We start from the raw sequence: 14,217 nt of genomic DNA, 5'->3' as shown, positions 1-14,217 counted from the left end.
TTCATAGCAATTTTCAACCCTTTGAGATATTTTTCAGAGCTATAACATATCCAAAATCTAATTCAAAAGTCAACTTACAGGGAGTCAAAGAACCCTAACAGTGTCAACCTCAGGCCATGTTACCCTCAACTTTTGCTCCTACTTCAAAAAAGCATATCTCGAGTTAGGGTAAACCTCATAAAAAGATACTTATATGTCTAGAAAGCAAAATTATTTAGCCTAACCATACTAAAATTTCAGTTGTCAACCTCAAACTTAGCACATTTTATGGGGCAAAATGTAAACCTCGACAAAAATGTCACAAATACCCCCTCTATTTTTGACCAGCATCCATTCTCTAATTTTTTTTGTCATCTGGAAGCCAGGACTCCCCTAACTCAATGGGTTTAACCCAAATTGTGACAGAAGCACGAGCAGAATTTATACACAAGAATATTACGACCAATTTTACCGATAAGCGGATAATACAATTTCTAAATTAGACTAACCAACCAATGACAGTGCTACATATTTTCATAGCATCAAAATTTTTGATTGAGTTTGACTGTAGTGAAGAAAAAGTGCTATTATTTTTAAATATTAGTGAAAAGATAAAGACTTACTCTCTGAGCAGTGCTTTGTAGATCGTCCTGGTGAAAAAGACGTCCAACAAATGTTGATGGATCAAAGCCAGCGCAATAATACGCCCAATGAAGCGGAACCTGAAAGAAAGGATTTTATTATTGTGTTTACCAAAGTCAGATTTGATGAAGAAACATGAGTAATGTAAGTTGGTTGAATCTTCGTGGAAGAACAAAAATTTTTTTTTTATCTAGTTGTAAGGTGTGCAAGCCATAAGATCCTGAAAGATTGAAACCGGGATAAAATTGCCCTTTCAAAAAAAACGAGAATGTCCCTAAAAAATGCGTTAAAAGGGCAAACAGAGGTATTCTAACTTACCAGTTATTCGCATTATCGGAATAGCGAGATGCCGGACTGACTTGCAACGTGTACGTGTCGCTAGCGGAATACTCGAAAAGTCCATAATACGGGTTGAATAATTCCCGGGAGATCATAAAGAAGAATTCACGAGCCGGACCACCGTAGTCCAACCCTTCTTCGCCAGTGAATTTGATGTAAAGTTTCTCTTTGTGTAAAGCCCGCGGCTGTTGCTTCATTACTTGCTCAAACGCATCCTCTAGAATGTTATTACGTCGGATCTTCAATCTAGTGAAATGAGACGATGAAAAAATGAACATTGTAGCGTGTCAATGAATTCGTCATGAAGTAGTAGTTTGTAATAATAAAAAAAACGTTTCAATGATGTTAACAATGAAGTATTCTGCAAACAAAGTTTCCTCAGTCAGATATCTCAAGGAGACTAATCAATCGAATGAAACCTCAATAACCTTTACCTGACTTTTCCTGGACCTTGACCGTAACCATTGACGACGAGATTTTTATGGAACGTTCTCATCTTGGAGTCGAAGTCTCGTTTGTAAGGAGCTGGTGATCGTCCGCTTATCAGAGAGGTTCCTAGAAAGTGGTAGAATTGATTGTTTTTAATGAAACCCATCCTACGCTCTAGAATAAAGGATCAAGGATAAGTCGGTCTCCCAATTTTTGAATTTCGAAACACTGCGGGGAAAGTTATCCCAACGTTCGTTACAAAACCATTTCGGATAGTTGAAGTTCGAATAACTGAAAGAGTTTTACCCGAGTCGAGTAAGGAGATCAAAGGAAAAGTAATATTCAATTTGTGGGGATTGGAATATAACCAGGATTGTACAATGCTTGTTTTCGGTCTGTAATTATGATCTTAATGCAGAGCATATAACGAAAGATCTTACCACGTAGCGATTCCACAGAATGTATAGTACCAGTATTGGCGGTGAGTTGAGGAACATACGATTGGATGTCATCTTCAAACATACTTAACAAAATCACCAACTCCATATCGTTCTGTAGTCGTTTCAATCCTGTCACACCGTCACGTTTGATGAACGAAATCTTACGACTGAAAAAAGAGGAATGTTACCGAAAGAGGTCTCTTTATTGAATATTGGCAGGGTAAGAAATAATGAGAAGGACTAGACAACGAGGCGACACTACAACATAGCTTGAAGGCCTATTCTGACTTAAATAAGAAAGTTGAGTGGACAGCCTTTAAGTAAAAGTTGATAACGCAAATTAAGGTTGGCTCCCGTAAACTAAATCATTCAAAATGCATGTAACTCCTAACAAGAAACTTACTGTAGAGAAGCTTTAGTTGAGAAATCGCAATCCCTTCGTTTCAAGACATCATTGACTTTGTCTTGTCGCAAAAATGCCACCACTTTTTCGTCGTACGCTGTGAAGAAAAAGAAAGGGAGGGTTTAGTTTTAGGTTTGGAACATACATATGTCTACGTATACACAAAGTTTAAAAGCATAGAACACGAATTTCGACATGCATAAAACGAAAAAATTTACAATTCATCGGGCAATTCAATTCTTGCGATGGGTAAAGGAAGAACTTGCTAGTCTAGAATTCGATATTCGCCCAGACATTCCCCTGACCACACATCCCACGTAAGTGGTCAGTACCGGTTTAATTGGGTAGGCGGAAAATTCCAGGAAGAAAACTTTTGTAAAGAAACAAAAAAAAGCACAGAGAATGTGTACAAAACTGAGCAAACGTACAAGCGAGGAGTTTTGAAGTCGAAAACAAAGCGGATAATTCAGAAACCTTCGCCCACACGCTTTTATGTGTATGAATGTGAAATCTGAATTCAAGAGAATGTCAATAATTTAACCTTTCACCCACTCGAGTTAAAAGCAAACGATTCTCAGAAACAAAAAAAATATCGTCCCTACAAAAGACTGGAGAATCAAAAGCTATCACTCCATTTCAAAGTTTTTCATTCAAGGTAAGCAAAAGATATCTTGATATCGACATGTTTAATCGAGAATATTGTTCATCAGACAAGACTTGGTTGGACACAAATAATGAAAATAATAATTCTCTTTTTCTTCCTTAGATGTTTTTCAAATTGTATTGTGCTGTTTTGTTGGTTGTTCTTGCTAGCGTCGAGGTGAGTAAGTTGAAACGCAAAATTGTTTAGGCAAACAAATTCCTCAAAATAGAGGTCGAATTTGGAATCTTGCAAATTATGTCAGTCAGACCACACACCCCAGATCCGATTCTTAATTATACGGATATGATTGAAAAAGAAACAAAAAATGCAGTTTTTTAAATTTATTTCAGGCCAATCCAGACAATATTGATGGAGAAAAAGAGCTTATTCAAGACGAGATGAACAAAATGAATGCTAACAAGCGTGTAAGACGTAGCTTCAAAATTTCCGATTGGGCTGCTTGCTCTGCTGGTACAACAATTCACGAAGTTCAAAAATGTGCAAAAGCTGGTCGACTCAGCAAACTGGTTTTTGTGTGTCGGTTTGGAAACGTCAATGTCACTTGCAAAAGAAGCGGGACTGAACTTCTTTGCCCAGTCCACAACTGGTTTGGATCATTCTGTTGTGATGCGAAATGCGACTTATAACACCGTTATGTGAAATATCAACAACTGTGTTGTATATCTTATCACATACATCAGTTTGAAGAAGAAAGTCTCATTTTTAAATTTTCAAATATTTACTTTCGAATCCCATACACCCTTTCTTGAATAATAATGACACTCAAAACGACGAGAAATCTAGGCTAGGAGCATTTTAGGAGCTAAGTTGAGTCTGGAAAAGTTGAAGTTTGATACCTTATCGGCCAAAACTTAGTCGGCCCTAGGTGACAAAATTTTGGCTTGGTGACTAAAATTAGAGCCGACTAAAAATTTGGGCCGACTAAATTTTGGGCCGACTTAAAATTTGGGCCAAATTAATAGTTTATAATTAAGCTTTCCTTATTTTCCAGTATTTTAAGCCTCTCCTATTTTCTATCTGCTTGTAAATTTAAAAATGGCCCAAATTTTTAGTCGGTCTTAATTATTAGTCAGCCCTTAGTGACTAAATTTTGACGAGGTGACTAAAATTAAGGCCGACTAATAATTAAGGCCGATAGTATTTAGACGAAATTTCAACGTCAATTTTACTCAAACTTACAGGGTTTTGAATTTCATACTCTATACGGTGATATCAATCATTTTTTTTTGGACTTTTGAAAATCATTGATTATTATGCATTTTTCTCTTTACATTTTGGTCTGTAACGTCTTAAATCTGTTGACATTTTTCCGGGCCTAATTCGCGTACACTCTGTCAAGAAGTTTCTAAATCTAGCCTTCTTTAGAATGAACCAAAAAACGGATATTGTTGTCACGGGTTATTATAAGGAATGGCGACCAGTGGCGTTGTGGTAGGGGCCGGGGGGGCACGGCCCCCCAGCGGACCTTTTTTGAAGGGGCGCCGAAGAGCAAGGGGCGCCAAGAGAGATTTTTTTAAACGTCCCAATCGTAAAAATCATACTCTAAGCGCCTTAAATTGCGCCCCAGGACCAATTTTACTGAGATAATTTTAAATTACTTGCAATTTTTTTCGCTCGCAATAAAGTTAATTGGTAACTTCTTTGCAATCTAGCTATCTAGATCTACAACTTTTTTGTGTACAATGAAAGTCTAACTGCGCCCCAAAACCAATTTGCTGACAACAATATTGAAATCATAAAACAACAATTTTTTCGTTCGCTTCGCTTGCATTACACATTGTTTCTTTAAATTTCTTTTCACTCTAGTAAGTGTCAAATTTTTCTATTTTCATTTAGTGATTTAGCGTCTCTTGGCAGTAGATTTTCAAAAATTTTCTAGTCGGCCCCAACCATGGCTGGGGCCTGTTTTTTCTTTTTCCATTCATCAAAGATATATCTACTCTTATCCACTAAATATTTTCTTCCTCATTATGCCTAGGCAAATGAATTAGTAAAAGTTTAGAAACTGGTTGGTGGGGGCGCCACTTTGGAAAATTGGGGGAGCCATTTAAAAAAAAATTGACTTTGGCCCCTCCAGAAAAATTTTCCCACAGCGCCACTGATGGCGACCTACAAATTAGCCCTTTTTTGTGCTTTTAAAAAATCAGAAAGAATTTTTACAACAACAGAGCCGATGAGAATTAAGATACAGTAGAAGAAAAAGACGAAAAAAACACTTGAAAACCTACGCATCGAATCAACATTGAGAAAGTGATTGACAGTAAAAAGCTGTACACATAAAACCTCAATGATCCTTCAACAACATCCATTATCTTTCGTTTGAACATCCAGTACACGTGGCCGTCCATATTACGTCCGAAGTTTTTAAATCATCCAGTTAAGATATGGCTATAAAAGTTGGTGAGCAAATTATACTTGAATAAGCCAATCTCGCTCCGACGATCAGCTGTGAAAAAATTAAAGGTAATATAGTCGCGCGGCTGAGGTCGAAAAAAGTGGCTAGAAAATGATTTTCGTGATACACCTCTTAGATTCCACTTTTTTCGATGGAAACTCTCGAATTAGTATATGTAGATTCCAAAATCAAAAAGTTTCCACGATATTATCGTGCAAGTAACGAGTAAATGGCGATTTTTTGCGTTTCCAGGCAAAATTGCAAGGCCTGGAAATTCATGATTTTTGGGGGGTCTTCAAATTAAAAAAAGACCTATATCACATGATAGAGCTCTTCAAACTGAGCAAAAAAGTGTATTACACCAAAGTCCCAACTTCTCTAGATCAAAAGTTATTGGCCTATTTGTGGCAAAAAACTGATGGAAAACAGGGAATTTCCCCACAATCTGCATTAATTTATGCAAAATTAAACACCTTTTTGACCACAAATAGGCCCATAACTTTTGATCTAGAGAAGTTGGGACTTTGGTGTAATACACTTTTTTGCTCAGTTTGAAGAGCTCTATCATGTGATATAGGTCTTTTTTTAATTTGAAGACCCCCCAAAAATCATGAATTTCCAGGCCTTGCAATTTTGCCTGGAAACGCAAAAAATCGCCATTTACTCGTTACTTGCACGATAATATCGTGGAAACTTTTTGATTTTGTAATCTACACATACTAATTCGCGAGTTTCCGTTGTTTTTTTTGGAATCTAAAAGATGTATCACGAAATGAAACGTTTTTCGACCTCAGCCGCGCGACTAATATATCTCTTCCAATCGTAATAACAATAGCATAAAGATTTGCTCTCTCCGATGATGAATTTTTGAAAGACAGCTAGATAAAACATACCTTGAATACTGTAACTGTTTCTTTTTCATTCATTAATTTTCAAGAATTTTAAGATTTGTATTTTTTTGTTTGAAACTAATCAATAAGCCATTTCTTAATTTTATCTGTTCTTTGCTTTTCTAGATGCTGATAAAACTGTTTTGTTCATTCATCTTCTTCTTCTTCATATGTGTGGATTCTTCGAAGGTAAGCTAGTCAAATTTTGTTTCGATGATATTTGAATTTGAATCCTTTTTTTTTTTGAAAACATGATATTTAATCAAAGAGTGAAATAAACAGAATCAGAAAATGCTCAAGAGAATTCGAATAAATTCGAGCGAAATATCGAGAAGTAAAGAACTAATTTACCATTGATACACAGTGTTTCATGCTGGCGCAATCATCAGACAATGAATGCAGTGTTATTGTAGTTCCCATTTCAAATAAAATGAAAGAATTTTGATTAAAATCTACAATAGACTGCATTGCCTGAAGATTGCGTTAGCAGGTGTTTCATGCAATTGTAAGTTAGTTCTTTTATTTCTTGATATTTAATCATAGAGATTATTTTTCGATATTCTGAAAAACAATGGCTGTTCTCACTCAAACTATTCCATTTTTTTGATCGCCCACAAGATTAACAGTTTCGCTATCCAATTATGTAAAGCCTCCCATCACCAAGATCGATAGAATCTGCTTTGACATATGTCCAACCCTTTATTTTTACAGGGTCAGCCAAGAAACGATGTGCAAATGGAACTATCGAAAAGCCGTTTCCGACGTGGTGTAGTCGTAAATGATTACGTTATGTGTACAAAGCCTAACTATAACGTTGGCAATGAATTTAGCAAGTGCAAACATCGATTCGATAAGTTGCAATTCTTCTGTGAATGGCACAAATCGGTGAAATGTCATTTGCAATTAAGTGGTTACATGTGCGTTCCACCCTCAGGGAGCTTTCAACACCGCCCTACTTGTTGCTATATCAAATGTTCTCTTTAAGGAGAGCAATATAAGCATATGTTCATAAACATTTCACATGTATTCATTTTATTTGAAATAAAAAGGCAGGATCGATACCAAAGAAATGCTGCATTTGAAATTTACATTCCTTTTAGACCGAGGGAGCTGATTTGTTTTTCTTTGGGTCCGAGCGATTCTGTTTCGATTTTCCACTGCTGGAAATGTTACACATTAAATGGTTATCATTAAAAAGTTTTTTGTGAAAGAGATTTAAACGTATCAAGCTTAAGTAAGTTCGAAATTATGAACTCCTTGTACGCTTGATTAAATCTTAGCTTAATTAAATGAAAGAGGTTAAAATTTTGAACCATACAAATTTCAAGCAATTACTTTTTCGCAGTATGCTGGAGCTGATTTTTTTTTTATTATCATACCGACCGACCAATTTTTTTCCAACGATCTTTTTTTTCTTGAATTTTTCCATTGAGATTTCTCTAAGATATTTTCAAAAAAAAGTACTTTCAAATAGGTTCCTGTATATAAAACCTAGACTAAAGAAACTAATATAAACGTGTTTTTTCCACTGTTAGAAAAACAAATCAAATTTATTTCGCCTAAAATACCTGTAAAATGAAAAAAATCCATCTCGTAGGAAGTAAGTTTTGGCCCATAGAGTAAAAATTACAGCCTTAAATACATGTTCAGGTTAAGTTCTTTTCCCTATCTTTTAACTTTCGAGACGATGATAACTATGAAGTTTCATACCTTAATCACATTTAATTTTCGCACTCTTTATGTTCTGAAACACTGAGTGCGCTTTACAACACCTGCGACTCTTAAATCTTAAAAGTACGAAAAAGAAGAAAGAAGGAAATAAAAACTAATAAATTTAAATATCAAAAGCCCAAAAATCCATTTTTATGCATAAAATCAGGAAAAACTAATGAAGCAATGTCACACAAAGTAAAAAAAAAACATTTTTTTTTAAAGGCACTTTTTGTTTGCATCACTGGGCAAAAAATCAGAAAAGACTAATGAGCCAATCCGGAGAAAAGCTGGTAGGTAACAGACGAACGAACGAACGAACGAACGAACGAGCGACGGTTAATTCAAAGGACCTTCACCCTCCGGAGTAGTAGGCCGTGGCCAGTGGATTGCTAAAGTTTCAAAAATAAAGAAAAAATTCAAAATGTCCGTGACCAACTTTTTGATATGTTTCCTAGTCAAGTTGAGGGTGCTGATTCCGAATTAGAATGTTACCAAGGTTGTAAACCCGCAGTTTTTGCGTAATTTGCGATTTTTGGGTTTTCAGGCAAAATCGTAAGCCCTAAAAATTCATGAAAAATGATTTTTGGGGGGTCTTCAAAATAAAAAAAGACCTATATATCACGTGATAGAGCTCTTCAAACTGAGCAAAAAAATGTATTACAACAAAGTCTCAACTCTTCTTGATCACAAGTTATGGACGCTTTTGTGGTAAAAAAATGATTGAAAACAGGGAATTTCCCCACAATATGCATCAGTTATGCAAAATTATAACACTTTTTGACAAAAATAGGTTCAAAAATAGAAAGCTAAAAGATTCTCACTGAAGAAAGAATTGTTGAATTGTTGAGGCTCAGCATGATTCTTCAAAAACTCCTAAAAAATCTTGAGCTTTGTGATTATAAAAAAAATCTGAACTCGCCCCAATTTTCAGTTAACCGCAAACTTTTTTGGACACAGATATCGGGAAACTCTGACAAAAGCCTACTATTTGCCGTGTACAAAATTATTTTCATTATCAAAAGAACTTTGAAAGGTCCTTTATGCATGTTTTTCAGAGAAATGCACGGAAGGTATGTTGCAAAAAGTGGGTAGTAGCAGTTAGAAAGCTGTGTAAATGAAACACTCGAGTACTCTTAAAGCTACGCCCCTTTGATATTGAACTTTAATGTTTGAACAGTTTGCAATGGTATACGTGTCATTATTCAAGATACGAAAACATAATGTCATTCTTTATACGAGACTATCCGTAGATTCTTCAATCCGTACTTTATGTTTTTTATTAATAGTGAATCTTATAGATAAATAAACATGCGTTTTTGAGCTGAAAAATTTGTTTTTTACAAAAATCTGCTTGAGCCATCTTTTATCTACTTTCATGCAAAAAATCAGAAAAAAAACAATGATCCAATATTTCACAAAGTCCAAAAAACCCGTTTAGCCGTTGTTTGGCCCAAATTTGCCCAAAAACATTTTTTTTCAAAAATCGGGCTCCGTCACACTCGAGGGTTTATAGTTATGCATCACTGTGCAAAAAAAAGATTATAAAGAATGAAAGAGCCAATCTCGAGAAAAGCTAATACCTAAGAAATTGATAATATACTTATAAAAAAATATCGAATTTGGCCAGTTTTTCTATAAAAACACGCCAAGCAACCAAAATGTCATGTCTAAACACACATATTCTTCAAAAATAAGCCCTCATGAGCAAAAAAAACCATCAATCTCATAAAAAAATTGAGTAATTTGACTAAGAACATCGACGTATGCTTATTAATAGTGATTCTTATAAATAAACATGCGTTTTTGAGCCAACAAAACTTTTTTCCAAAAATCTGCTTAAGCCATCTTTTACCTATGATAGTACCCAACTTTCATGCAAAAAATCAGAAAGAAGTCCAAAAAATCCTATTTTTCAGCCATTTTTTGGCTGAAATTTAGCCAAATTTTTTTTTAGAAAATCGGGCTCCGTCACATTTTGGGCATCACCATTTGCACCAAAAATCAGAAGATTCCTATGATTCAATCCTGAGAAAAGTTGGTAACAGACGAACGAACGAACACAGGTTAATTTATAGGACCTCCACCGGGGTAGGTCCAAAAATAAAGAGGAACAAGCTAAATGTTGAACAGACCTATTACTAGCTACAGACCTACCTGAAGATTGATGTAATAAGAAAATAGGAAAAAATGGCAACAAAAGTTAGCAATATCATATCATTTACCAAAAAGGAAGACTTGACAGGCGGCTGAGGCGATCTTAAGAACTTCTCCCAGTGAATAGAACAGGATCTATGCTGAGCAATAATTTTGGAACGGTTCGTCCACCCCCCCATGGATTTATAATGAAACAGCTCATTTACACTTTTTGAAAAATGAAACTGGATATCAATGAAACTAAACTTTTTAAAAACATCAACAAAGTCACCCCAAACCAGGCTAAAGATTTTAGGAAGAAAATAAAACACTTGAAACGATATCAAAACGCTGAACAAAACTTATTCATAAGAGTATTTACGACTCTTCACATAATAGTGACATAAGGTAATATTCAATACGGAGAAGGGTGACCCAAACCCGAAAACAGAGGAGTAATGGACCCTACATCGTAGAGGGTTACTTTGGCCGAGTTTTCCAAGAATGAAATTTTAGGGAGTATAAATAGGGGGCAGTTTTTGTATTGAAAATCACAACAATTTTTAGAGCAACAAGAAGCAACGCAATAATAAATATCACATCAATATAAGCTTGAAAAGGTATTTCAGCCATTAATTTTGCTTTTTCGTCCTTCTACATGTATTGTTTTGGTAAGCTTTGAATCCTCCTTTTGAGGATTTGCACCTAATAACATGAATCTAGACTGTTTATCATTTCACTTTCTTTTAGATGCCATTATTATCGCACGGCATAATTTCTTTGGCTTGCATCGTTCTTGTAATACAGGTAATGTTAATCACGTGTTAACTTAATATCAAGAATCATTCAAATCTTAATCTCCTTTATATGTGAACGCCTCACAATGACAAAACTGGCCAGTGAGTTTGACATCTATTACGGGCTACTTCACACCACACCAAGCAGATTGAAAGTACTTATTTTGGCAAGCAGCATAGGTCCTGAAAATTTTAAATTTTTATTTAGTGAAGGGTCCTTTCTCAATTTTGATCAAAACTAATTTTGTTGTATGACAGACTAACTTTATGTACTATTTTACCCTATTTTGAGAAATTTTGAAAAATTATAGAAAACAAGAAGAAAATCTAATTTTCTCTGAAACTAACTCTTTTTTCCTTTCAGGGCCAACTTTACGATTTGGAATTCAAAGAGAATGGTCAAACATACAAAGAGATGATCACAGTGGACAAAGATAATCAAATCCTCGTCTTTGACGTTCCCAACCATGGTAACCGTGGTGCAGCTACCTATCTTAAAGATTTCATCAATGTAAGGAGAATCTAATCAAGTTTTATCTAGGTTTAGTAAGTACTTGCAAGCTTAAGAGGCGAAAGAAATGACCTCTAAGTTAAAGTAAGAAGATTTTCAATTCGAGTAATTTTCTCAGTAATCTTAACAGCAGCATATTTTCTTCCCGTGCCTTTCTAACTTTTTCAAAAAAACTTGACACTGATAACGATTATTAACTACGCTACTGTGAGGGTTAGAATTCGGGAAAACTATATCGGACAAGGTTTTAGAGTGTCCGCGTTCTTTAATCATTAAAATACAAGAAACCTAACTGAGGCGAATCCAACGACTTTCCACTTTCTTCAATAGCGTTTGACAGTGATGCGAGATGACGAAACCAAAACATGTTACGTGTGGAAGATGAAGAAAGACGAACCAACTCCTGACTCTGTTCTCAAAGCTCTCAAAAAGGTGTGTGTATGTTCAAACTAAGCCCTTTACCAAGTTCAAGTGTAAAGGCTATTGCTTACAAAATACAACAAATTGAATTGTATTGAAATTAATGGTGATTTCTACTAAAACACTTGCTGCAAAGAAAAAGATTTAAGTTAAGAACTTACCAATAAGTCATTGGTAATAGAACTACTCATGAACAAAGACGCCCCAGAAGCAACCTCTATTTCACAAACGAAACCTTTTAGGTCATTTGAACCGAATTATTAAAAATCAAACTGCTTTCATTTAGGTCAACTACAAGTTCCCCCAAAACCGTTATTGGATCGAGACTGAAAATATGATTCCAATGCAGCCGTTCGATTTGTCACCTTATCCAATCATCGACCAGTTCTGTGACAAGCGAAGAGCATTGGAAGTGAAGGTCTACGCAAATATCACTGAAATGGAGCGTGAGGTCAAGGCTGACTTATTGAGTACGTACTTATCTCAAAGCCGAGAAATTCTCTCTCGATTACATTCTCATTCTCATCGAGAATAGTCGAACGTGCGCAACGCACTGGGCTCAACTTCAGTGGCCTCAAATTATTCATAGGCCCAATTGTAGACCCTCAGATATTCACCCAATGAACAAGTGTGCCAAATTTCAACCAAATCCGACCAATTTGGAGGCCTGTAGGCTGCTCCAAAGCTTTAGCCTCGTTTTGGCAAAAAACTCGTCCACATGCCCCAAAAATCAAAATTTTTGAAAAATGCAAAAACCACACCCAGATATTCACCCAAGGAACAAGTGTGCAAAATTTCAGCCAAATCGAACAATTTTTGAAGTCTCCAGGCTGCCCTGCGGTTTTAGCCTCGTTTTGGCGAAAAACTCGTCCCCAGGCCCCAAAAATCAATATTTAAAAAAAATGAAAAAAACACCCCCAGATATTCACCCAAGGAACAAGTGTGCAAAATTTCAGCCAAATCGAACAATTTTTGAAGTCTCCAGGCTGCCCCAAAGTTTTAGCCTCGTTTTGGCGAAAAACTCGTCCCCAGGCCCCAAAAATCAAAATTTTCAAAAAATGAAAAAAACACCCCAGATATTCACCCAAGGAACAAGTGTGCCAAATTTCAGCCAAATCCGACCTTTTTTGAAGTGTCCAGCCTGCCCTAAAGTTTTCGGACGGACATACATGCATACATACAGACATACATACAGACATTCTCAGATTATAGCTCAACTGAAGTTGAGAATATGACAAAACCCCTTTTCTCAAAATCAACCCGTTCAGCAATCCTCACACAGAAATGAAATTTAGTCATATTTATATTCCAGACTCCCCAAACGAAAATTTCAAATTTGAATGCAAGTAAACTCAGTGATTACAGCGCATTGTCCTCAAAACACATCTTAAATTATTTTCACCATAGGTCACCATTTGAACAACCGTGGAAAGCGACAGGCAACAGGAGTAGATTATACTCTCTGCCAAGGAGAAGAGTCCAAATTCTTGACTGCAATCCAGGAATGTAAGAAGAAAAGAAGACCAGACTTGTTGTACTTGAAGTGCAAAATCTTGCTCAGCCCCCATTGCACTTATGTTGTGAGCTGCAAGAAGATACCAGGCAACAAATGGCAATGCCCAAAACCAGTTCATTCGTTCACACAACTTCACTGTTGCGCATTTAAATGCGCAGCTTAATCATTTGTAAAAATAGACTAAAGTTTGTGTCGAATAGATAAATATGCCATGAAGCTTCAACTCTATTATTTTTGTTTTTCATATGTTGTTTGTACGGTAAATAAAGAAAGCAGCCAAACCCATAAAAAGGCAGGTTCTGATATTGGCGGTGATAACTTATCTCGAGCTGACGTACTAGAAAAGTATAACTTTTACATACTTTCTTTTGCATCTGCAATAAAATTCTTCCCTTGAACTTTGTAGCAGGGCCAATAGCAGAAAAATAAACTTACTTTTGGGCACATCAGCGGTGGATTGTGATGTGTTAAGAGCAGCAGGGCTCGATTCTTGGTGAGTGAGACCACGTTGTCTTCTGGAGGACGTTGAGGTGGAAGAACTAGTGGTAGTGTTGCTCGAAGGTGTAGTTGTTGTGGTCGTAGGCTGTGAGGGCGTGGTAGAGGGTGACTGATCACGTGACCTGCTGATGGCGGCGGACGGGCGCGATGGAGGTGCCGTCTGAATATATAAATATATAATACATAACAATTAAGAAACGTTGTATTTCTTTTCAATACTTAAAGTTTCTTGCTTACGCATTCATCAGTTGATTAGAAAATATATAATATATATAAAAGATAGTTTGGGTGTTTAAACTGGGGTTCAGTGATTGTGTTTGAGTTGGATTATTATTATCTATATATTAATAGCCGTAGTCTGTATGTCGTTTTGTTTGCATGTTTGTCTGTTATACTTTCGTTTTCGCACGCAATGTTTTTGTTCTTCCAAAAGATAACTTTTAGTTCT

At 35.9% G+C, this 14,217-nt stretch overlaps 3 protein-coding genes and 2 long non-coding RNA genes across 5 annotated transcripts in view; 4 read left to right on the top strand and 1 right to left on the bottom strand.

Annotated features, from left to right (window-relative positions):
- Positions 1 to 14,217, top strand: part of LOC136813397 (nuclear envelope integral membrane protein 1b-like) — a 351,044-nt gene that overhangs the window by 287,901 nt on the left and 48,926 nt on the right. The gene's annotated exons all lie outside the window — the stretch shown is intronic.
- The window catches only part of LOC136813396 (E3 ubiquitin-protein ligase HECW2-like), a 55,383-nt gene that overhangs the window by 4,073 nt on the left and 37,093 nt on the right, over positions 1 to 14,217 (bottom strand). The window contains exons 14-19 of the mRNA XM_067069918.1: positions 13,707 to 13,929; positions 2,233 to 2,329; positions 1,830 to 1,996; positions 1,395 to 1,515; positions 940 to 1,206; positions 603 to 701 (exon numbers count right to left, since the gene is read on the bottom strand). Coding sequence (XP_066926019.1) covers positions 603 to 701; positions 940 to 1,206; positions 1,395 to 1,515; positions 1,830 to 1,996; positions 2,233 to 2,329; positions 13,707 to 13,929 — 974 coding nt within the window. The remainder of the gene's footprint in view (positions 1 to 602; positions 702 to 939; positions 1,207 to 1,394; positions 1,516 to 1,829; positions 1,997 to 2,232; positions 2,330 to 13,706; positions 13,930 to 14,217) is intronic.
- On the top strand, positions 2,795 to 3,603 carry LOC136813401 (uncharacterized). The gene is made up of 3 exons (XR_010847465.1): positions 2,795 to 2,887; positions 2,999 to 3,052; positions 3,226 to 3,603. It is a non-coding gene; the product is annotated as an uncharacterized lncRNA (long non-coding RNA).
- Positions 6,306 to 7,251, top strand: LOC136813402 (uncharacterized). The gene is made up of 2 exons (XR_010847466.1): positions 6,306 to 6,370; positions 6,893 to 7,251. It is a non-coding gene; the product is annotated as an uncharacterized lncRNA (long non-coding RNA).
- Positions 10,726 to 13,499, top strand: LOC136813400 (uncharacterized). Its single transcript, XM_067069922.1, has 5 exons — positions 10,726 to 10,834; positions 11,189 to 11,335; positions 11,666 to 11,767; positions 12,042 to 12,225; positions 13,163 to 13,499. Exons 1-5 carry the CDS (start codon positions 10,778 to 10,780, stop codon positions 13,432 to 13,434), a joined length of 762 nt encoding a protein of 253 aa, XP_066926023.1. The 5' UTR covers positions 10,726 to 10,777; the 3' UTR covers positions 13,435 to 13,499.

Source organism: Clytia hemisphaerica, unplaced genomic scaffold (assembly GCF_902728285.1).
Source record: "Clytia hemisphaerica strain Z4C2 unplaced genomic scaffold, Clytia hemisphaerica genome assembly, whole genome shotgun sequence".
Classification (NCBI taxonomy): domain Eukaryota; kingdom Metazoa; phylum Cnidaria; class Hydrozoa; order Leptothecata; family Clytiidae; genus Clytia; species Clytia hemisphaerica.
The sequence above is the reverse complement of the archived record's forward strand: the minus strand, read 5'-3'. Positions and strand labels throughout refer to the sequence as shown.